The sequence below is a fragment of the Magnolia sinica genome, chromosome 6 (genome assembly GCF_029962835.1).
Source record: "Magnolia sinica isolate HGM2019 chromosome 6, MsV1, whole genome shotgun sequence".
Lineage (NCBI taxonomy): Eukaryota > Viridiplantae > Streptophyta > Magnoliopsida > Magnoliales > Magnoliaceae > Magnolia > Magnolia sinica.
Window position 1 is genome coordinate 43,291,657 of NC_080578.1, and position 23,010 is coordinate 43,314,666.

General features: G+C 38.5%; 1 protein-coding gene and 1 long non-coding RNA gene across 2 annotated transcripts; one reads left to right on the top strand and one right to left on the bottom strand.

Annotated features, from left to right (window-relative positions):
* Positions 1 to 1,820: 1,820 nt before the first annotated feature.
* LOC131250005 (DNA-directed RNA polymerase V subunit 1-like) lies at positions 1,821 to 5,228 on the bottom strand. Its single transcript, XM_058250700.1, has 3 exons — positions 5,159 to 5,228; positions 2,441 to 3,017; positions 1,821 to 1,935 (listed from the first exon to the last, which is right to left on the bottom strand). The coding sequence occupies exons 2-3, from the start codon at positions 2,933 to 2,935 to the stop codon at positions 1,924 to 1,926; spliced, it is 507 nt and encodes a 168-aa protein (XP_058106683.1). The 5' UTR covers positions 2,936 to 3,017; positions 5,159 to 5,228; the 3' UTR covers positions 1,821 to 1,923.
* A 694-nt stretch (positions 5,229 to 5,922) lies between these two features.
* Positions 5,923 to 7,330, top strand: LOC131250006 (uncharacterized). Its single transcript, XR_009172967.1, has 2 exons — positions 5,923 to 5,997; positions 6,976 to 7,330. It is a non-coding gene; the product is annotated as an uncharacterized LOC131250006 (long non-coding RNA).
* Positions 7,331 to 23,010: the final 15,680 nt, after the last annotated feature.

The following is a 23,010-nucleotide window of genomic DNA, read 5'->3' on the forward strand; positions in this document are numbered from 1 at the left end:
TGTTTCAGCTAATCCCAACTTGAACGAACCCTCCTCATCATCAATCCACTTGGTTCCAACCCCTCAGGTAATTATAATATATACATGTATATTTTCATGTGTAATATGTTTTCAATTATATATAGTTCGAGCTGTATACAAGAATTGACATTGATTTATCATTTGTAGAGAGACTTGGTGAATAAGGGGAATTCTACGAGTTGCACTAATGTGACTCAAGTTCTTCTTAAGAGTATTGTAAGGCCTGGGGATACTGTAGCTAAAGAAACCGTTTTGAGCAGGATCCATTAACAAAAGTAGGGGAGCAAAAACTTGGAGTTGGTTTCTGGGAAGTATCTGTTCAAGTGGCAATGGTACGTGATGAGGATTTGATAAGGACCCATGGACGATATAAAACAATTGGTGATGCAATTGGAACGAGTATTGCTTGGCCCACTACTTTATGTATGGTAAGTTTTTATTTTTTATTTTTTATTTTATTATTATTTTTTTTTAAGCAATGGAACTTATTATATGAGATTATGAATAGTAATTGATTTATTTTTGTTATTTTTTATAGGTTGCAGATAGAAATGGATGATGACTACATGAGAGAAGTTTTTATTAAGTATTTGGAACTGTAAACATCTTTTGTAAGTGGGGGTAGTAGGGATCTGTGGTTTCAGACTTTTGGATTGAGTTAGACACATCTAAACAGTTTATTTTTATCTTAGTTTAATTATAGAGGACACATCTAAACTCATCTAATCTCTTTAATTTAATCTTAGTTTTATAAGATTATGATTTGTGATTTGAATTTTGCATTTGCATGTCTTTAATTTAATCTCTTCTGTTTCTTTTTTTTTTTTTTACATGTGGTCACTTAGTCATCATATTTGTAGGGTAAGAGTTCCTATCATACCTTTTAGTAAATTTGCATTTAAGTCTTAGGCTCCATTTGGTCATCACATCAATCTTTATTAATATAATTTTTTCTCAAACCAAATGGAGCTTAAGCCCTTTTTTAACTCCGCCAATGCAACTTCTTGCATTGCCAGTCCCAAGCCCGGGTAAAGAAGGAGGGAAAAGGGCGTCAAGGTGAGTTGTGTCATTTTCTTCCATTTTATGTCTTTTGTGATAGTATTTAATTAAGTTTAAGTTTAATACACTCATAAAATGTTTCTTCATGGCAGCCTTACGTTGACTTAGCGAATAACTATGGCACTAGGAAAATGTCAGAATTAGAGAGTTGTCTTCAGACAAACATGGAGAAGTTCAAAACTATGAGTTCTCTATCTTGAATTAGTTTTCCTTACTTTTTGCCAAAGCTTGGTAATCAACATGTTGCTGAGCTTCTCTTTGTATAACCTGCCATAGTCATGTGAGATTTAGAGGGTTAGCCACACTTATACCATTGGTGGGCAGAACATGACATGATGTTTCTTCTGTTGATCATTTTATAATGCCTATTTGTATTTGTGTGTATATAATTTTATTCTGCTTTAGTGGTTATTAGTTTAGAGTACATTTGGTTGCCACTAAAGAGATTTTTCTTCATATTTCATAATTTACAGAAACCTACTAAGAGCCTAAGAGTAGAAATTCCAAAGTCATAAATTTGTTTTTCTATGCCTGTGAAATGCTCATGAGCCAAATGCAGCCTAAATGACTTTCTGATGTAAGATGTTAGAAACTATTCATGAAATGTAGGTTCCAGGGTGTGTTTAGCAGTTCAAAGAGTGGTTGGTGAATAAGGGGAATTCCACGACAGGAAGAATCAAGAACTGCTTTATATGCAGGACTTACTGAACCAAGAACTGCTGTAAATGGCCTACTGATTCTTCTTGAAGTTAACTTTGCACAAAAGTATTTCCTTCATCGATTCCCATGAAGAGTTGTTGCTTTAAGAAGAATCAAGAACTGCTTTATATGTAGGATTTGATACTACAGTAGCAGCTAATACACCAACCGGTTCACCAGCAAGAGAACTTCCAGAACTATTTTCGTCCACCTGTCCATACTCAAATTGAATTATAGAATTGCTGCAGAGGTTTCTCAATGTCCCATCATAACAGATAACGACATCTCTAAGTGTGGCCATTAGATTTTTAAACAAAGTTCCCGGTTCAGTAAGTCCTCTGGAAGAACGGATCAACACTTCCCTGGATGATATGGAATGGACCCACTCTTCATAGGGGGTCAGACCTTGAAAAAGGGAGCTCTTAACTAACCTAAATGCCTCAGAAGGATAGTCAACACCATTAACAGAATACTTATTTTGGAAGTGGAAACTCATATCCTCAACCAAACGCCTTGAATAAAACTTCCCTCGGTCATAAAGTTAAAGCCCCAAAAAGCCAAGTTGTTGAACAACCTTACTGATAGCTGAATCATTTTTAGAATCTATCAAATTATCCAAAGCAGATAACTTTAGAATACGAGTCACGATAGGTAGTTTTACAGTTTTCAGGTAGCTTTCCACTTGCAACTCTACAAGTTCATTGTAATTTGATCTCAAGTGAAGTAGCAAAGGTGATATGTCCTGAATCTTCTTCTTTATATCTTCAGTAATAGCCTTGGGAATGTCAAAATCATTCAAGCCAACACTATATCCTTCTAAAAAGAGAATCTCCATCAGCAATGGCTGCAACATATTAAAGAACTTAACAGCCTCTTCTGTTCCCTTCTTGTCAAGAACAGAAGTAACAATCTCTGTGAATGATGACTGCAGTAAATCTCTATTGAAATCAATCCTCACCATTTCACTTTTACTGATCAAATGCCTCTCCCCAAAGCAATCAAAAAATGCAGGTAAAGCACTATGTACTATTTGCAAAACAGTCCACAGAGGACCTGTACGGTGAGCCTTAAGCAAAGCAGGTTCTAGTAAAACTGGTGAAACACACATAGCCAATTGTTGCGCAGTCGCTTTGTTCAAGAAAAAAGTCATAAACATGAGTTTAAGTGACAATAAAGAATCATGCACCAGTTGTAAATTCAGACTACCACTATGAGAACTACGGATTTTCTTTTCAACACTAAACAGCTCCAAAACTTCTGCCTTTGTTGGTAGAGACTATGGATAAAATATATGAACACAATCCCCATCAAAATCCACACCTAAGGGAGCACAAATAAGAGGATTGATCTTAATAGTATGCTCATCATGCACATAGACAGAAAATGCTAGTAATGAATGTTTATGAGTACTAGGTGGCCTATTAATGAAAACAATGTCTCCGTCCATAATACACCTATTTATGATTAGACCAACTTTCAAATCTGATTTAGTTTACTTTGATTCTCTTTTTTCCAATTTGGTTTTGAAAAATTTGAATGTTAGAGAAGTGCTACTGTGATTTGTCTGGATGTATTTAAGTGACTATTTTGTGTGTTCTCTACAACATAATGAAGGACCACAGCTAGTCATAGAAAGTTGTGAGGTGCATTGGACACAGAAAGTTGAAATATTATGCTTTTGTATTATTTCAATTCCCAAATGGAAAAATTGACTGTATGCTAGTGACAAAGGTGGGTGTAAATTGTGGCTGCTCCCTTTTTGAAATTATTGCTTGGTAGCTTCATCTGTCAAACATACTTCCTTAACATGGGTTTTATAAGATAGTTCCATAATACACTTGTACTATACTGCATTCGTTTCCACAAGAAAGAGGCGTTCAACTATCGGGCCTATCTTTCTTTCAGTTTTGATGTGTTAAAAACTAAATTAGCAAACTGAAGAATGCAACTAGTGTAGTAAACTGCAGTTAATTTAAATGGAAAAAAAATATCTATTTTGTATACAAGAATCTAGGTTGTATACACTAAAATGATTACAAAAAAAAAATCTTTTCATGCACTAGATGATAACTAAACCAACCCATCGGTGCAAACTTTTACATGGTTACATGATTTTGCATCTCCATGGATTACACGAAGGACATGTGAAATCCAAGGTGAAAGAAAGGGAAAAAAAACAATAATCATCCAATGATGATTTTCAAGAGAATTATTGAAAGATGGATTCCAATTTTGAGTTCTTGTTTGGGTAATAAGTGGAAATCTCATGTTCCTCTCACAATGCTCACCTAGTTTCTTCTGCCAAGAATCCAAATTCTGGAAAAGTGTAAGGATTGCTTGTTGGAATCCACCATTTTCTCATCAACAATAGTTGGGGGTGGAACCTACACCTCTGCTTCATCAACAGGAACTAGGAGAATGCGCAAACTTTTTCCTTATCAACAACTGTAGGGTGGACACCACTTGGTTTCTTCATCAACAGGAATTGGAGGCGAAGCCCATGAATGTATTCATCATCAACAAAAATTAGGAGGCAAACCCACTTTTTCTTCATTAACATTTCAGAGCAGACCCTCATAGATCCTCTTTGTCAACAAAAGCCAGAAACACGCCCACACACGTATCTTCTTCATCAGCAATTTCTTCTTCATCAACAAAAAGTAGGAAAAGACCTTTCAACATGTTTTTCCATCAAAAAAAGTTCACATTATTAGTATTGACATGCTTGAACAGTAACTGCTTACATCTGAAGTGTACGTCCTCACAAAAATAATACAACCCTTCTCTATGAAGGGGAAATTTGATGACAATGGATGCTGACATGTGCGTGTGTATGCATTGCACATCTTCATCTCAATGCTTAATTCTCATTATGAGTTGCTGCTGCATTCAAGGAGTAGTTGTAGAAATAATTTTCAAATGGATACAAAAAAGGTTGCTGATACTCGTGCGAAAGAGGAAGCAGTGAGAAGGTCACTCACCGTGGATTCCTTGTTGCCTCTCCCTTAATGTTGTTTTGTTCTCACCCTTTTCTCTCTCTTTATAAAGCTTTGGTTATCTTTAAAAGATGGGGAAGAAAAAAGGAAAAAGAAAGAAAGAAAGGAAAAGAAAAAGAAGAGATTTATTTTTTTTTAATGAAAGTTGATCTTCTTTTGGTTATTAAAAGATAAAATGTCTTCTTTACATAGCCAGGCAAGGAAAAGCATATTGTAAGCATTATAGTATTGTATTAGGTTAGAACTGCTTTCAACATGTTAATGGTCACATCCCTATTGGTTCTGTTTATTATATGCAATTTCTTAGATGACTTGATGCTTGTTTGTTCCTATAGAAGATCTCATGTGCTTGTTAGCCTAAAGCTGCAAATGTTATTTTCCACAGTCAATGCACCAGCATCGCATGGGTTCTTGAAAGTGAAGGCACTTTTGTCATTGCTCACGCCGATGAAACTTATATGTGTATGAAAGAGTAAGTCCTAACACTGACCAATAGCTGGCTTTCTTTTAACAGTTTGTGAATCTGCATGGACTGCATGATACTTAAGTTTCTTATTTGTCTTAGAACAAGGATTGCATTGGCGATTCTTCATTCCCTGTCATCAACGACCAATCTCAATTTTCTGTTGCACATGCACGGTCCAACAAGGTAATTTGGCCCTGGTCAAAATATATCATCAGCCCTGGTGCATCAAATCAAATGAGTGCCAGTCAGACAATTATTTTTGCACCATGCATCTAGGTACTAATATCTTTTGACCTTTCAAAAAACAAGCCTAGATTTTGTTCTAACTGAATATTAAGATGCATGTTTGCATATTTAGGAATAATAAATTTTCCCTTAATGGGGCCTAAAAGCACATATCGTTGACTCAGGGAAACATGGAGAAAATTGTGGATCCATCCATCCATCATGATGCGTGCATACACACATTCATAAACACACCTCAACCATCCATCCGTGCAAGCATACATACATCCATCCATACTCCATCCATTCATGCATGCATATACACACATAAAAACATGGATTTCATCATACAACCATGCACCCATTAAAAATTGTAGTGCACTTTGCATTTTGCACATGCGCAGAGTAGTTCCATTTTCTATTTTTGAAAGACTGAGAATTTATTCCTCACTGTGGCAGGCATACACGAACAAGCTGGAGAACAAGGTTTCATGTCTGGAAGAAGAGAATGAAAGGCTCAAGAAGCAGAAGGTTGGCATTTCATCTCTCCTTGCGATTTTTTTTTTCTAAATGGGGTTGCAAGACCATGCAGAGTTGGTTATATCTAAGTTTTGGTCGGATATTGCCTGAGAATTAGATTGTGTTTGTTTTCCTTTCGGTTACATTTTAAGGCATCTTATGTTAAAAAAGCTAGGATTTAGTGGCCTTATTGTTGTTTTTTGTTTGTTTTTCATTAGTTTCTCATAACAAGTTGCGATTTTGGTTCGTTTCCTTTTGCTATTGAAATGCTACGAATTTACTTAGCATTTAGAAACTGCGGGCTACTCCTTGTTTATTTTTCTTTGTTGGATAGACTTGGTAGAAGAGAACTATCTTGTCCCAGCTTCTTAGGGTCTGCTTCAAGGATCTTTTTTTTCTTGGTTGCCAAAATTCCTATCTAGGACCCTATCTTGTGCGAGTGAAAAAGCCACTTGTCCATTATCACCACCTCTATCATGGTCCTGTTAGAGTATCTAAGGGCCCGTTTGGCCGGGTGGATTGGAAGGGATTGAATGGTATTAGGATGGATGGCATGGATTTCTAGGTAATGATGGTGTTGTCAGTGGATTGTCTTGAGATCCATGGGATTGCTATATCTAGTCTATTTGGCACGCCTGGCCAATCTGGGGATTAAACCTTCCCATCCCTTCCAATCCCACGAACCGAACATGTCCCAGGCAAATTTGAACGGATTAGGGTGGATTGGATGAGATTTAAAGGTAATGATGGTGTTGTCAATGGATTATCTTAAGATCCATGGGATTGGGATCAGATTACCGACTCTGTTTGGCACGCCCGGCCAATCCCAGGATTTAACTTCCAATCCCTTCCAATACCATCCAATCCCTTCCAATCCAACCGGCCAAACGGGCCCTAAGGTAAATTAATGGAATCTTACGAATATGAATGAACTGAATCAATCATATTTATCATCTACATTCTGACTGTTGAGTTTTCTTATTTCTTCAGGTTTTGGATGCTTCTTGTACATGCCTGACTAGCAACGAAATCCACTTCAAGAATATCAGGTGATGACTTTTGTTTGCTTTTTCTTTCTAAACTTTTTCATACTTGGTGTGTTTTTCTTACTGGTTTTCTTTTACAAGGCCAATTTTTGTTTCCTTTGTTGCTTATGATTTGCAATACCTGCCAGCAAGCAATTGAGTAGGGGTTGTATTGTGGTGCTTGTAAGCCTTGTAGCACCATATAGTTTGATTCAATGATAATTTATTAATGTGATTGAAGTTCCAATTGAAGGCAAATCATTAAGAAAAAAGGAAATGAAAAAAGAAAGAAAAGAGAAGAAAAGTTCCAATTGATACAATGACAATTTTTTTTTTTACTATGAAACTTTCCCAACTATAGAGGTGACTTGTGAAGCTGATTGTCCTTTTATTTTCTTGTTTATCATGCGCCTTGATTGTTTATAAAGGTTCAAGTCTTCAACAAATAGAGGGCTTGGTTCTACAGCACTCTACAGCTCCAAGCAGTATAATCTCAATGCTGTGCCACTTACCGAATCAACTATATGCTTCACAGCCCATTGCAAGGAAACTTCTCAGGGAGGAATTTAGGCTCATTGCAAGAAAAAGGCCTACATCACACATAATGGACACGTGATCATGGCCAGTGAGGTTGGTGTTGTAGACATTTGCCAGAAGATGTGGCTAGGAAAGAAAGACATATGATCAGTCTAGAAGGGGACCATCACTACCAAAAAAAAGGGGCAAAGGCTACGGATTAAATCCGTAGCCATAGACCTATGGCTACGGACTTAGTCCGTAGCTAGTCCGTAACACGACCGTCATCGTAGGTGCCATAACGATAGGTCTGGAACCTATGGCTACGGATTAAATTTGTAGCTATAGGTTCAATAGCTACGGATATAATCCGTAGCAATTAAATCTGTAGCAAAAAACTTAAACAGCTACGGATATTATTTGTAGCTGAAAGTCCATAGCAATAGGCTAAAATTTTAAAGGCTACACCTGTCTGATTATTGGCTACGGATTTAATCCATAGTTATATGTTTAATAGCTACAGATATAATCCATAGCAATTATATCTGTAGTAAAAACTTCAAACAGCTATGGATATTATTTGTAGCTGAAACTCCGTAGTAATATGCCAAAATTAAAAAGGCTACACCTATCTGACTAGTGGCTACGGTCAATATCCGTAGCTATTTTGTACATTGAAAATTAAATCATTTGTTCATTCAATTACCACCTGTTCATTCAATTACCACATGTACAATCATTCATTCATTCAATTACAATCCTTCATTCATTCAATTACAATTACAATCCTTCATTCAATTAATTACAATTACAATCAATTATAGTTACAATTACAATAATGCTGAAAATACAAATCTTTGGCTTCATTAGAGAAATGTGCTCGACTTCACCCTAAAATTTCAACAGCTTCGTATATTCCATCGTCCTACAAACAGTCATGTCATTCATAAATTAGAATGCCCATTGGAGAAAAAAAAGACAGTGAAAGAAATGCATCACGTATAACCACTTTTTTTTCTTAATGAATAAAAAAAACTCAAAGAGGAATAAAATTGACACAAAAGAAATGGTCTCACCATATGATTATAGGTTTAGGTTTTGGTTTAGGTTTAGGTTATAGGTTTAGGTTAAGGTTAGGTTATAGGTTATAATTAAGTTTAGGTTATAGTTAAGGTTTAGGTTATAGGTTTTGGTTTAGGTTTAGGTTAAGGTTTAGGTTATAGGTTATAGCTTTTGGGAACTTGATTACAGGTTAAGGTTTAGGTTTAGAAAATCAGGTTCGGGTTCGGGATCGGGTTTATGTAAGACCCGTATCCTAGCCCGTATAATTCCATAAACTTCTGTGGTCCTCCCAGTCGAATTCCAACAACCCGCAATGCGTAGATAGCATTGGCGCACACTCTTGAGTCACATCCTGTAAACCCAAGTCGACTCAAAACGAGACCTATGTCATTGCGACCGCGCCGTCGTCGCGGTTCCGGCGACGCGTCTTGTGCGTCAATGCGACGCTCAGATTATGAGATCCGGCCCGTGCATTATCTAGGTCATTGATCACTTGATTGTGGGACCCACCTACCCTTGTTGTTGTACTTCCCTAGAAAAAAATAATAATAATTACTATGATGTCACCATAGGGGTGACATCACCCTACCCTACCCCTAGCCCTAACTCCTTACAAGCAACCACTCCCTTCCCTTTTTCCCCATAAGTCAAACCCATTAATTCTCATCACCTCACCATCTCTCTCTCCCATCACTCCCTTACATCACCCCTCTCTCTCACTTCACTCCCTTCTAAGCAACCCATGAGAGCCAACGTCCACCTCCATGAGAGAAAACTTAGTGTGACCCACCTTCCTATCTCTCATCCCCACCCTCTAAAAACAATCTCAACCGTTGAAGTTCGTCCTTTGGAGCTCTATATCGCGTTGGCGGAAGAAAGAAGTCCAAGATCTAATGTGGGTGATTCTCTCTCTCTCTCTCTCTCTCTCTCTCTTCTTCCTTTATTTTGTGGCCCACTCAATAAGATGTGATGCCTATTTGTCCATCAAATGGACCCCTTGGCCGTCCAAGCTATGTGGGCCCTACCTTGTGGGTGATGGAAAAGTACAAGTATCAAATTGATCCATATCAGGTGGGCCACGTTTATGTGGGACCCACCTTTACTAAGATGTGGGCCACGTGCGTGTGGGGCCCACCATGGTGCTGTGTACATCCATACCGGACGCTGGACGTGAGGAAGAGGGCGGGCTAACATGGAGTGTATGCACTGGCACGGTGTGTACTAATAAGGCCTGAAAAAAAAAAAAAAAGGAAAAAGAAAAGAGAAGTTAGCTTTTGGAATAGCCTACTCATGTAGGCCCTACCTTGATATATGAATCCAATCCACGCCGTCCATTCTATTTCCCACATGTTTTTAGGCGTTGAGGAGAAATTTGAGGCTAATCCGATTCTCAGGCGGGCCATATCATAGGGATTAGTAGTGTATACCATTAAAACATACCTTGAAGCTTCCATTCGTCCAAAACAGGCCGCATATTGGACTCATTTGGTCGGTCTTGGACCGTGGAATCCAATGGCTGGAGTGGATTCATCGGATGTGGGTCCTGCAGGGAAAAACAGGAACGCTGCTGCCGCTGACAGGCCAGCAACGCCCAGGCGCTGGCGGACGGGCGACCGAGCTGGGCCTCACGGCTCCAGCCGTGGGCCCCACTGTGATGCTTTTTAAAGATCAATGCCGCCCATTTTGTGGGTCCCTTAGGGCCGAGGGCAATCTTCAAAAATCAACTATATACGGCACTCAGGTGGGCCACACCATTTAAAATCATGTAAAGACATGTCCAAAGATATAAAATCACTTGGTGAGGCCTACCTGAAATATGGATGCCGCTGAAAATTGGTCTAAACCCTCAGCCAAGTGGGACACACATAATGGGTGGGCTGGATTTAGGAACCACATTCGGTGGGCCCCAATTTTTCAAGGTCCATGCGACCTTTTTATAGGTTGGATGCAAGAAAACATCTCTGTGGGCCCTACCCCATGGTCCGCGTGACCTTATGAACAGTTTGGGTGTTATATAAACACTCCAGTGGGCCCCAGTCCAGTGGGCCCTCCTCTGCCCCACGTGAATTTATAACAGGTATGGCAAGTAAACATTGCAGTGGGCCCCTGGCCCATGTGACTTTATCAGCAGATTGGATGCAAGGAAATATTGCAGTGGGTCCCATGATTGTGTGACCTTATCAACAGGTTGGGAGAGAAATAAATATTGTAGTGGACCCCAGATCTATATGACCTTATCAACAGGTTGGATGCAAATAAATATTACGGTGGGCTCAAGGTCCATGTGACCTTATGAATAGATTGGATTGCAAATAAATATTACAGTGGGCCCTAGGCCCATGTGACCCTATGACCAGTTTGGATGAAAAATAAACATCATGTTGGCCCCAGTTTGGATGGATAGTATGTTGGGCCCTAGGTTGGGTGGAAAATAAACATTTTGGTGGTTCTTACTTAAGACCCATTTATGTATGTGTTGTGTCCACAATTGTGGACCTCCATCACGGAATATGTGACTTATCTATGCCTTCCATCCCTATGGGACCCACCATGATGCATGTGTTTCATCCAACCATCCAACCATTTCTTTTTGGAAAATGATTTTTTTAAAGGTTTGGGACGAAAATAAGACAGATTTATTTATCAAGTAGATCATAGTGCACGGTGAGGATTGAACGGCTATCTTTGAAATCCTTGAGATCTTAAGATTAGATTGGATGGGAAATAAATGTTATGGCGGGCCTTGAAAATTTTAGTAGTGGAAAATCATTATCACCACTTATATTTGAGTGTGGCTCATTTGATAAACATATGGCCATGTGGTGTGGCCCACTTACCATATTTATGGCCCATTGTTAAGGCCCACCTTGTTATATATGAGGTCCCTGTGATGCGGCCCATTAGATGTATTTGGGGCCCATGGGTTGAGGCCCAATATGATGTATATAAGGCCCATTTCAATGCGTGATTCCGCCATGATAAATGTATTGTATATCTGCACCATTTAGCCCGCTGGATGGTAGGACTCTTCCCTCCCGATGTATGTATTTTATATCCGCACTGTCTACCCGTCTTGATGGCGCAGGGCCGCTTGCTGCATGTGCTGGGCCCGCCCACATTGTACAGGCCCACCATGCTGAGTGTACTTCACCCACACCGTCCACTTGTGCGGCCCGCCTAGATGTACGTATTTTGTATCCACACCGTCCATAATGTTGAGATAGTGCAGGACAATGTTTGATTGGCGCCGATTTATATGGATATGTTTGGACAGTGCTGATCATCATATGTGGGCCATGAGTGGAGCAATACACATGTTATACCTACAACTGTTGAAATGATTTTTGGTGCGGCCCATATAATGAGGCCCACCTTGATAAGTATATACGAGACCCATGTATGAGGCCCATTTGATGTACTGGAGGCCCATGGGTCAAGGCCCAACAGGACGTACATAAGGCCCATTGTAGTGTGATTCACCATAGTATTTATGTTGATTTTATAGTGGATTATACCTTGGGAGCAATGGTGGTTTGATGTCCACATTGTAAGGGTGACGTTGGTTTAATGTCCGCATTGTCACTCTCTCCCTAGGGCCCATTAATAGGCCCGTACCTGTAGCATATAGTCTGTCTAGGCCCATATTCGTTTTGATTAGAGCCCACCTCATATGTTCCACCCTAACCGTCCAGGTCATAGAGGACTAGCCTCGATGTATGTTTTATTCACACCGTCCGTGGGATGTGTGACCCACTAGATGTATGCATTCTATGTCCTCACTAACCATCTAGTGGGACCTATCTGCTGCAGGTGCAGGGCCTACCTATTGTGCATTGTACGACTCATTGATGCGGCTCACTTGTTGTATATGAGGCCCATTGGTACGGCCCAATGTATCGACCACCATGATGTGTAGGCCAAGTGCTTTATGTGTAAGGCTCACCTGTGATGACTAATTAAGGCCACTTATTGGATATTTGGGCCCACCTTATGATTAACCCTATGCAGACCACTGCTTGGGAGCAGTGTTGGTTGAATGTCCACATTTTTGGGTAATGATGGTTAAACGCCCACATGGTGACCTTTCCTTAAGCCTAGTTAGACCCATTCTCATCGATACTTATTGTATAGGCCGATTCTAATTGCCAAGGCCGAGTATCGAGGCCGGTTCTGAGCGTCGAATCCGATTATTAAGGCCGATTTAGTTTGTCGAGACCTATTTGATGTATATGCAACCCGTAGTTGAGGTCCAATGAGATGTGTATTCGGTCTGCGTAATGTATATGCAGCCCGTGTTTAAGGCCTAATATGAATAAGGGTTCTATGTAATAAGGCCCATTGTGATGTGTATTAGGCCCATAATGCATGGCCCATTCGACATATTCGAGACCCATGTGTAGAGCCCACGTGTTATGTATTTGAGGCCCATGTGCAGGGCCCACCCGTTGTGTATATGTGGCCTTTGGGTAAGGCCCATTGTGTTGTATATTAAGCCTTTCTGTAAGGTCGTGGTCCCATTATATGAGCGTCATTCCTTGGGGGGCAATGTTGGTTAAATGTCCACATTGTCGAGGCCGATTGTTGAGGCCAGATATTGATACCGATTATAAGTATGTGACAGCATAGCATCATGATACATGCCCATACGCATCATCTGCATGTTTGTTATGAGATGTGGTTGATCATTGTGTACGTCATTGAGCATGTTGTTATGAGACTCCCTGATAGGCGGAGGTTATCTCACATGAGCACGCGGTATACGCAGGATTGATGCATGACTGGATTGTATGACTCATGCATCTCGCATGAGGATTACTTTCCGCCCGAGCGGCAGCCGGGTCATCGCCTCCACAGGCGTATCGTGGATGGCCAAATGGGACATCGAAAATATTTTGTTCTAGCATACGAGCGTCATAGATGTCCCTGGGTGAAAATCCCTAAACCTCCGTGGCCAGGAGACGCCCCAACGTCGAGACCGAGTGGATGCATGAGCGCCCGAGTGCCGAATACCAGGAGGCCGCGTCTCCCACTGTGTCGTGGTCGGTTGGGAGGGGGTGTGGCCTTACTCCCCCGAGGGTAGGGGCGATACTAGGCTGAGTTTAACCAGCTCGTGAATGGGTCCGCTATCGACGTGCCGGATAAGTATTGGCAGACTATTGGCAAGGCGGATAGTGAGGTTTCTTATGCTCACTTGGACTGTGCGGCTGGGAGAGCGGCAGTGCCATTTGGAGTGTACTAAACCCCAGTGACAATCCCAGAGATGAACTGTACTGATATGTGGATTTAGTGAGCAGGAGTTGCATACTCATTCATGCATTCATTCATTCACTATCTACTCGGGTTGGTGGTACGCAGCTGGTTGTTACATGTGCCTTCGCAATGGCCAGGATTTCGGTTGGGGCGCGCGACTGACCTGAGATCAGGAGTTTACCACATTGAGTCTGACTATCCAAATTTAGGTATGGGACTGGTTTGGATAGAAGTCCCTTGTGATGGACCCCATAGCCTGCGATACTACATACTACCATCCCGACTTCACACTCCAAAGACATGGTCATTCCATTCACACCGCATATTGCATTACATCCATGACATACGACATCTTGGGTTCCTGTTCCGCATTTATATGGTCTAGATATGGTGACGTATTTGTGAACACATAAGGAATTATATACCCAATTGCATTCTCGGCATTCGATATTTGGCTCTTTATGACTCCTCGTTTGCGTATCTGTTATGCGTATTCCGATATTGATTGGCTCATGGACTTGCTCGTATTTCCGCTTACTCTGTTATCGTATGATCTATGATCTTGTGAGTATTTCTGTTTACTCTGATAATTCCTGCTCTTGTCAGTATTTCTGCTTACTCAGATAATTCATGATCTTGCTAGTATCTCTGCTTATTCCGATATTGTACGATTTATGGATTTCCAGTACTTCCAGTTTGTATGATAATGGCATTGTATTGAATACTTGGCACTTACCTTGTGCACACACTTACACCACCCCCTAAGCTTTCTATAAGCTTATGCACGATAGATGCGTGCAGGTGTTATTAGGTTGCAGCAGCGTTGAGCTTGGAGCGTGCAGTTGTATTCTGGAGCTTTGATTTCGATATGTGTATTTTCCCTTTCAGCGTTGTACTCAAATGATTATATTAGTGGATATGTGATGATGATGTTGCCTTTGTCAATTGGGTAATCTTGTGGTTATGCTTATTATGAGTTAAATGTACAAAAAAAAAATCCTCCTTATAGGATCCCAGGATCGGAATCTGGCGTATAAGCTATAGGTTTAGGGAACTGAGAATAGGTTAAGGTTTAGGTTTAGGAAATTAGGATCGGGTTCGGGATCGGGTTTAGGTTTGGGTTTTCAAGTTTAGGTTTAGGTTAGGGAGTTGAGATTAGGATTAGGTGTAGGTTTGGGTTTAAGGATTTGAGAATACATTTAGGTTTTAAGTTTAGGTTTAAGGAAAGGTTATAAGTTTAGGTTAGGTTTAGGTTTAGGTTTAGGTTATAGGTTATAGCTTTAGGGAATTGAGAATGGGTTATGGTTTAGGGAAAGGTTAGGTTTAGGTAATAGGTTTTGGGATTTGGGAATAGTTTTGGGTTATAAGTATAGGTTTAGGTTAGGTTATAGGTTAAGGTTTAGGGATTTGAGTTTAGGCTATAGGTTTAGGTTTAGGTCTAGGTTTAGGTTTAGGGAATTGAGTTTAGGTTATAGGTTTAGGGAAAGCTTAGGTTTAGGTAATAGGTTTTGGGATTTGGAAATAGTTTTAGGTTATAAGTATAGGTTTAGGTCAGGTTATAGGTTAAGGTTTAGGGATTTGAGTTTAGGTTATAGGATTAGGTTTAGGTTTAGGTTTAGGGATTTGAGTTTAGGTTATAGGTTTAGGTTTAGGTTTTATGTTTAGGTTTAGGTTTATGTTTGGGTTTTGGGATTTGAGAATGGGTTCGGGTTTCGGTTATAGGTTTTGGTTTCGGTTTAGGTTATAGGTTTTGGGATTTGAGAATGGGTTCGAGTTTAGGTTATAAGTTTTGGTTTTGGTTTAGGTTTAGGTTATAGGTTTTGGATTTGAGAATGGGTTATGGTTTAGGTTTAGAAAATCGGGTTCAGGTTCGGGATTGGGTTTAAGTTTGGGTTTTCAAGTTTAGGTTTAGGTTTAGGTTAGGGAGTTGAGATTAGGATTAGGTGTAGGTTTAGGTTTTGGGATTTGGGAATAGTTTTAGGTTATAAGTATAGGTTTACGTTAGGTTATTGGTTAAGGTTTTGGGATTTAAGTTTACGCTATAGCTTTAGGATTCGGTCTAGGTTTAGGTTTAGGGAATTGAGTTTAGGTTATAGGTTTAGGGAAAGGTTAGGTTTTGGTTATGGGTTTTGGGATTTGAGAATAGTTTTAGGTTTGGGTTTTATGTTTAGGTTTAGGTTTAGGTTTGGGTTTTGGGATTTGAGAATGGGTTCGGGTTTAGGTTATAGGTTTTGGTTTCGGTTTAGGTTATAGGTTTTGGTTTAGGTTATAGGTTTTTTGGATTTGAGAATGGGTTCGGGTTTAGGCTATAAGTTTTCGTTTTGGTTTTGGTTTAGGTTATAGGTTTTGGTTTTACTTTTGATTATGTGTTTTGATTTAGGTTATAGGTTATAGGTTTAGGTTTTAGGTTTTGGTTGTGGTTTTGATTTAGGTTATAGGTTAGAGGTTTAGGTTAAGGTTTTGGAGAAAGGTAATAGGTTTTGATTTAGGTTATAGATTATAGGTTTAGGTTTAGGTTTTGATTTATGTTATAGGTTATAGGTTTAGGTTTAGGTTTAGGTTTAGGTTATAAGTTTAGGGATTTGAGAATGGGTTCGGGTTTAGGTTATAGGTTTTGGTTTAGGTTATATGTTTAGGTTTAGGTTATAGGTTTTGGTTTTGGTTTAGGTTATAGGATTTGAGAATGGGTTCGGGTTTAGGATATAGGTTTTGGTTTTGGTTTAGGTTATATGTTTTGATTTAGGTTATAAGTTGTAGGTTTAGGTTACGGTTTTAGGGAAAGGTAATAGGCTTTGATTTAGGTTATAGGTTATAGGTTTAGGTTTTAGGTTTAGGTTTAGGTTTTGATTTATGTTATAGGTTATAGGTTTAGGTTTAGGTTTAGGTTTAGGTTATAAGTTTTGGGATTTGAGAATGGGTTCGGGTTTAGGTTATAGGTTTTGGTTTAGGTTATATGTTTAGGTTTAGGTTATAGGTTTTGGAATTTGAGAATGGGTTCGGGCTTAGGTTATAGGTTTTGGTTTTGGTTTAGGTTATAGGTTTTGGGATTTGAGAATGGGTTCGGGTTTAGGTTATAAGTTTTGATTTTGGCTTAGATTTAGGTTATAGGTTTTTGGATTTGAGAATGGGTTATGGTTTAGGTTTAGAAAATCGGGTTCAAGTTCGGGATTGGGTTTAAGTTTGGGTTTTCAAGTTTAGGTTTAGGTTTAGGCTAGGGAGTTAAGACTAGGATTAGGTGTAGGTTTAGGTTTAGGGAATTGAGTTTAGGTTATAGGTTTAGGGAAAGGTTAGGTTTAGGTAATAGGTTTTGGGATTTGGGAATAATTTTAGGTTATAAGTATAGGTTTAGGTTAGGTTATAGGTTAAGGTTTAGGGATTTGAGTTTAGGCTATAGGTTTAGGTTTAGGTCTAGGTTGAGGTTTAGGGAATTGAGTTTAGGTTATAGGTTTAGGTTTAGGTGTCGGTTTGGGTTTTGGGATTTGAGAATGGGTTCGGGTTTAGGTTATAGGTTTTGATTTTGGTTTAAGTCATAGGTTTTGGGATTTGATAATGATTTCAGGTTTAGGTTATAGGTTTTGGTTCTGGTTTAGGTTATAGGTTTTGGTTTAGGTTATAGGTTATAGGTTTAGGTTAGGGTTTAGGTTTAGGTTATAGGCTTTTGGATTTGAGAATGGGTTATGGTTTAGGTTCAGGAAATTGGGTCCAGGTTCGGGATTGGGTTTAAGTTTGGGTTTTCAAGTTTAGGTTTAGGTTTAGGTTAGGGAGTTAAGATTAGGATTAGGTGTAGGTATAGGTTTAGGGAATTAAGTTTAGGTTATGGGTTTAGGGAAAGGTTAGGTTTAGGTTATAGGTTTTGGGATTTGGGAATAGTTTTAGGTTATAAGTATAGGTTTAGGTTAGGTTATAGGTTAAGGTTTAGGGATTTGAGTTTAGGCTATCGGTTTAGGTTTAGGTCTAGGTTGAGGTTTAGGTTATAGGTTAAGGTTTTAGGTCATAGGTTTTGGTTTAGGTTAAGGTTTAGGTTTAGGTTATAAGATATAGGTTTAGGGAATTGAGAATAGGTTAAGGTTTAGGTTTAGGAAATCGGGTTCGGGTTCGGGATCAGGTTTATGTTTGGGTTTTCAAGTTTAGGTATAGGTTTAGGTTAGGGAGTTAAGATTAGGATTAGGTATAGGTTTAAGTTTAGGGATTTGAGAATACATTTAGGTTATAGGTTTAGGTTTAGGTTTTAGGTTTTAGGTTATGGTTATATGTTTAGGTTAAGGTTTAGGTTTAAGTTAAGGTTGAGGTTTAGGTTATAGGTTAAGGTTTTAGGTCATAGGTTTTGGTTTAGGTTATAGGTTATAGGTATAAGTTAAGGTTTAGGTTTAGGTTTAGGTTTAGGTTTAGGTTATAAGATATCGGTTTAGGGAATCAAGAATAGGTTAAGGTTTAGGTTTAGGAAATCGGGTTTGGGTTCGGGATCGGGTTTATGTTTGGGTTTTCAAGTTTAGGTATAGGTTTAGGTTAGGGAGTTAAGATTAGGATTAGGTGTAGGTTTAGGTCTAGGGATTTGAGAATACATTTAGGTTATAGGTTTAGGTTTAGGTTTTAGGTTTTAGGTTAAGGTTATATGTTTAGGTTAAGGTTTAAGTTTAAGTTAAGGTTGAGGTTTAGGTTATAGGTTAAGGTTTTAGGTCATAGGTTTTGGTTTAGGTTAAGGTTATAGGTATAGGTTAAGGTTTAGGTTTAGGTTATAAGATATAGGTTTAGGGAATTGAGAATAGGTTAAGGTTTAGGTTTAGGAAATCGGGTTTGGGTTCAGGATCGGGTTTATGTTTGGGTTTTCGAGTTTAGGTATAGGTTTAGGTTAGGGAGTTAAGATTAGGATTAGGTGTAGGTTTAGGTTTAAGGATTTGAGAATACATTTAGGTTATAGGTTTAGGTTTAGGTTTTAAGTTTTAGGTTTTAGGTTAAGGTTATATATTTAGGTTGAGGTTTAGGTTTAAGTTAATGTTGAGGTTTAGGTTATAGGTTAAGGTTTTAGGTCATAGGTTTTGGTTTAGGTTAAGGTTATAGGTATAGGTTATAAGATATAGGTTTAGGGAATTGAGAATAGGTTAAAGTTTAGGTTTAGGAAATCGGGTTTGGGTTCGGGATCGGGTTTATGTTTGGGTTTTCAAGTTTAGGTATAGGTTTAGGTTAGGGAGTTAAGATTAGGATTAGGTGTAGGTTTAGGTTTAAGGATTTGAGAATACATTTAGGTTATAGGTTTAGGTTTAGGTTTTATGTTTTAGGTTAAGGTTATATGTTTAGGTTAAGGTTTAGGTTTAAGTTAATGTTGAGGTTTAGGTTATAGGTTAAGGTTTTAGGTCATAGGTTTTGGTTTAGGTTAAGGTTATAGGTATAAGTTAAGGTTTAGGTTTAGGTTATAAGATATAGGTTTAGGGAATTGAGAATAGGTTAAGGTTTAGGTTTAGGAAATCGGGTTTGGGTTCGGGATCGGGTTTATGTTTGGGTTTTCAAGTTTAGGTATAGGTTTAGGTTAGGGAGTTAAGATTAGGATTAGGTGTAGGTTTAGGTTTAAGGATTTGAGAATACATTTAGGTTATAGGTTTAGGTTTAGATTTTAGGTTTTAGGTTAAGGTTATATGTTTAGGTTGAGGTTTAGGTTTAAGTTAATGTTAAGGTTTAGGTTATAGGTTAAAGTTTTAGGTCATAGGTTTTGGTTTAGGTTAAGGTTATAGGTATAGGTTAAGGTTTAGGTTTAGGTTTACGTTTAGGTTATAAGATATAGGTTTAGGGAATTGAGAATAGGTTAAGGTTTAGGTTTATGTTTTGGGTTTAGGTTTAGGTTTTAGGTTTTAAGTTAAGGTTTAGGTTTAGGTTAAGGTTGAGGTTTAGGTTATAGGTTAAGGTTTTAGGTCATAGGTTTTTGTTTAGGTTAAGGGTATGGTCCCTGCAAATACAGATATAAACATAGCCATCTGACACAAATGCCAGACCCTTCCAATGTTGTCCATAAAAAATGGACAGCTTCATCATGGTCATAATAGCGGCCATCTGACACCCCGCTCTTCCGAATAGCTCCGACGCACATCCGGGTCTGCTCCATTAATTTCAATCAAATACATAAACACGGCCTGTCCAAATGGCCAGGCCCCTCCAATATTGTCCATAGGAAATGGACAGCTTCATCATGGTCATAACAGCAGTTCCCACCTTCCAGAGACCCCCGCTCATCCGGATAGCTCCGACGCACATCCGAGTCTGCTCCATTAATTTCGAGCAAATTTAATGAAGCAAATACGTAACCACTTGGTCCCAAATACTTACTTTATAAAAGAAAATCTCCTTTGTTTTCTCAAATTTTCTATTTCGATCTTTTTTAGCTCAAATTCATGTTAATGCATGAGAATCATGCATAAACATAGATTTTAAGCAAAATACATGAGGGAAATTACAACATAGATATCATGCACATGATATCACATAATGTATTGTTTGATGAACTACACATGTTCATTCTTGACAAGAGACATACCAGATGCTTGAATCTGAAATATGCAGCTCCAACCCTCCCACATGCAACATCCACCTGAAAGAATGTGCATAACCGTCATGCTTGAGTATTCAATATAGGAATGTACAAGTAAAACTATAAAACCAGAGATACTCACTGCATTTTCAAGATCTCCTCCATAGTTGACGATTCATTCTAAAGCCCTTCTCCCTCCTCCTTTACCCGGGCTTGGGACCGGCAATGCAAGGAATTGCATTGGCGGAGTTAAAAAAAAGCTTAGGCTCCATTTGGTTTTAAAAAAAAATATTTTTATAAATACTAATGTGATGACCAAATGGAGCCGAAGACTATAAATACGTTCAAATATAGAGTACAAAATTCATTCAATATTAAAAGAAATAAAAAAACAAGTGCCAAATTAGTTCAAAATTAGTTCAAAATGCACACAACAAGTTCAAAATTAGTTCAAAATGCACATAACAAGTTTAAAATTAGTTCAAAATGCACACAACACATGTTCAATTATACAGTACCAAATTTGTTCAAATTATTGAATTCTCAAAGCCTGTTTCTCCCATTGCACAAATGATCTTGGACCGGCCTCTCCAAGTGTAAATGCGAACCAATCTTCTTTCCACAAAGGAGAGTGAGGTTGTATAACCTCAGTCAGGACAACAACAAAAGCTCCATCCTCCAACGGCTCGCAATGGATAGTTGCATTTGGATTAACTTCGTGTACTTCACCACGAGCAACTACACCACGTTTTTCAAAACCAAGTAAGTCGTATCTCTTACTGATATATATAATATCCGGCTACATTTACACATAAAATGGCATTAGTATTGTTAACGTTTATAATATAATTGTAAGCTCATTATAGTAAAAAATTTATACTTGCATACCGACAACGTCTGAGTAGATTTAGCGACTGTTGGTGATGAGAGATTTTGAGTATACTGTCCATCTTTCTACATATCAACCAATGTTTTCTTCATCTCAACTATATCTTGAGTCATACCATCCAATTTTTTCTTCACCTGAGATAACTCTTGAGTTACGCTCTCTTTCTCTTTTGTCACATTCTCTACCTTTAAAGGAGCAGGGCTAACTTCTTCAGTCCTACCTTGCTTATTGAGTAACCTAGACCCCGCATTCGCCCTTTATTGTCAGACCCAACTAACTGTAAAACATTGTAAATTAAGTTATTAGGATATTCATAATTACCATAAAACTTAAGTAATTTTTAAATTTTATTAGTACCTCTGTAAGGGCATCATCCATGCCGGTCATCCTAGAAGCAGGATTGCTACGATAGAGCTCATCTAGTTTTTTCTGTGAAAAAATACAAATGAATGCAATATAATTCAAAGTTATACTTAGGCTTTTCATAAGGGTACTAGTTAGTGGTACGAGGGATGCACTTACAGCAAGGTCAGGATATTGGACAACTTTGTCCTTTCTTGTATGGGCTCTTAAGAAGACTTCACATTTACCTATCTCGACATCAGAGGTAAGATTCTTCTCCATCGCCTTTGACACATTACATATCATTCAAATACACATCATTAATAGATTTAGATGATGATAATTCAAATTTAAATTCAATTTTAAACTATAATATCTATTTTTAAATACATACCATCTTATGGTGAGTAACAGCCATGCTGTGCCTCCCGAGACACGCAGGTCCTTTTAGCTTTGGCCCGATTGACTTTATTCCTTACACTTACCCTCTTGAATTCCTTGGTGGTATGTTGATCCACGAAGGCCTTCCAATCCTCCATAGGGATACCTGGGGGGGCAGGACCATCTCTTACAGCAATAGGATCCTTGTTTGTAATATATTTTGCAGTTAATCTTCTCTTGTAATTCCTTCACGCTTCATTGATGCGTTTTGTAACGTAATCAAGACTTGCAGCCCAACTTTGACCCTCAAACTCATAAAACTGTGATAACTTTCTGTGACCATATGAATTTGTTCATGAGGCACTTGGCGAAAGTCCACGTATATGATCGGGATATGAGAACGGGTGAGGACACCGACATGCGATGCAAAGTCTCTGTGATCGGAACAGTCCTCATTCGGTTGCCCGAATTCATTCGTCTTTAGGACTTTTTTCCTATCAGGTGGCACAAGTAAAGAGACCCCCTTAGTAATGCCTCTTTTTTTAGATGAAGAAGAAGTTGACACAATTATATAAAAAGAATAACAGCTATATATACACATCATTGATTACTGCCAATATATAAGGAAAAGAAAATTTACATATATAATTAAGGAGAAGTATCTTATTACCTTTGGTATTACTTGAATCTGTACTCCCAAGCACCTGCGCACCCAATACCTCTGGTTGTGAATCCATGTGTCTATTTCTTCCCTAATATGAAAAGATAAGAAAAGATTTTTTTTTAAAAAAAACTAATGGTTAAGAAATAATTTAGATCACAGATAAAGTACAAAAAATTCACTATATTACCCAAACCTTGTTTAGATTTCCTCCAATAAATATCATTCTGTTACATGCTTAGAAAATACAAACAAATCAGTAGATTCTCTTCAATCGTTTTCTTTTCTTTCTTTTCTCGACCATAACACTGACATCTTCAGATCTATTGAATATCAACTCATCAACCATTGCTAATGAGGTGAGATCAGGTCCTGCATCAGC

Coding starts and splice junctions, on each gene's coding strand:
- LOC131250005 (XM_058250700.1), bottom strand. CDS start 2,935: ATGTTTATGACTTTTTTCTTGAACAAAGCGACTGCGCAACAATTGGCT.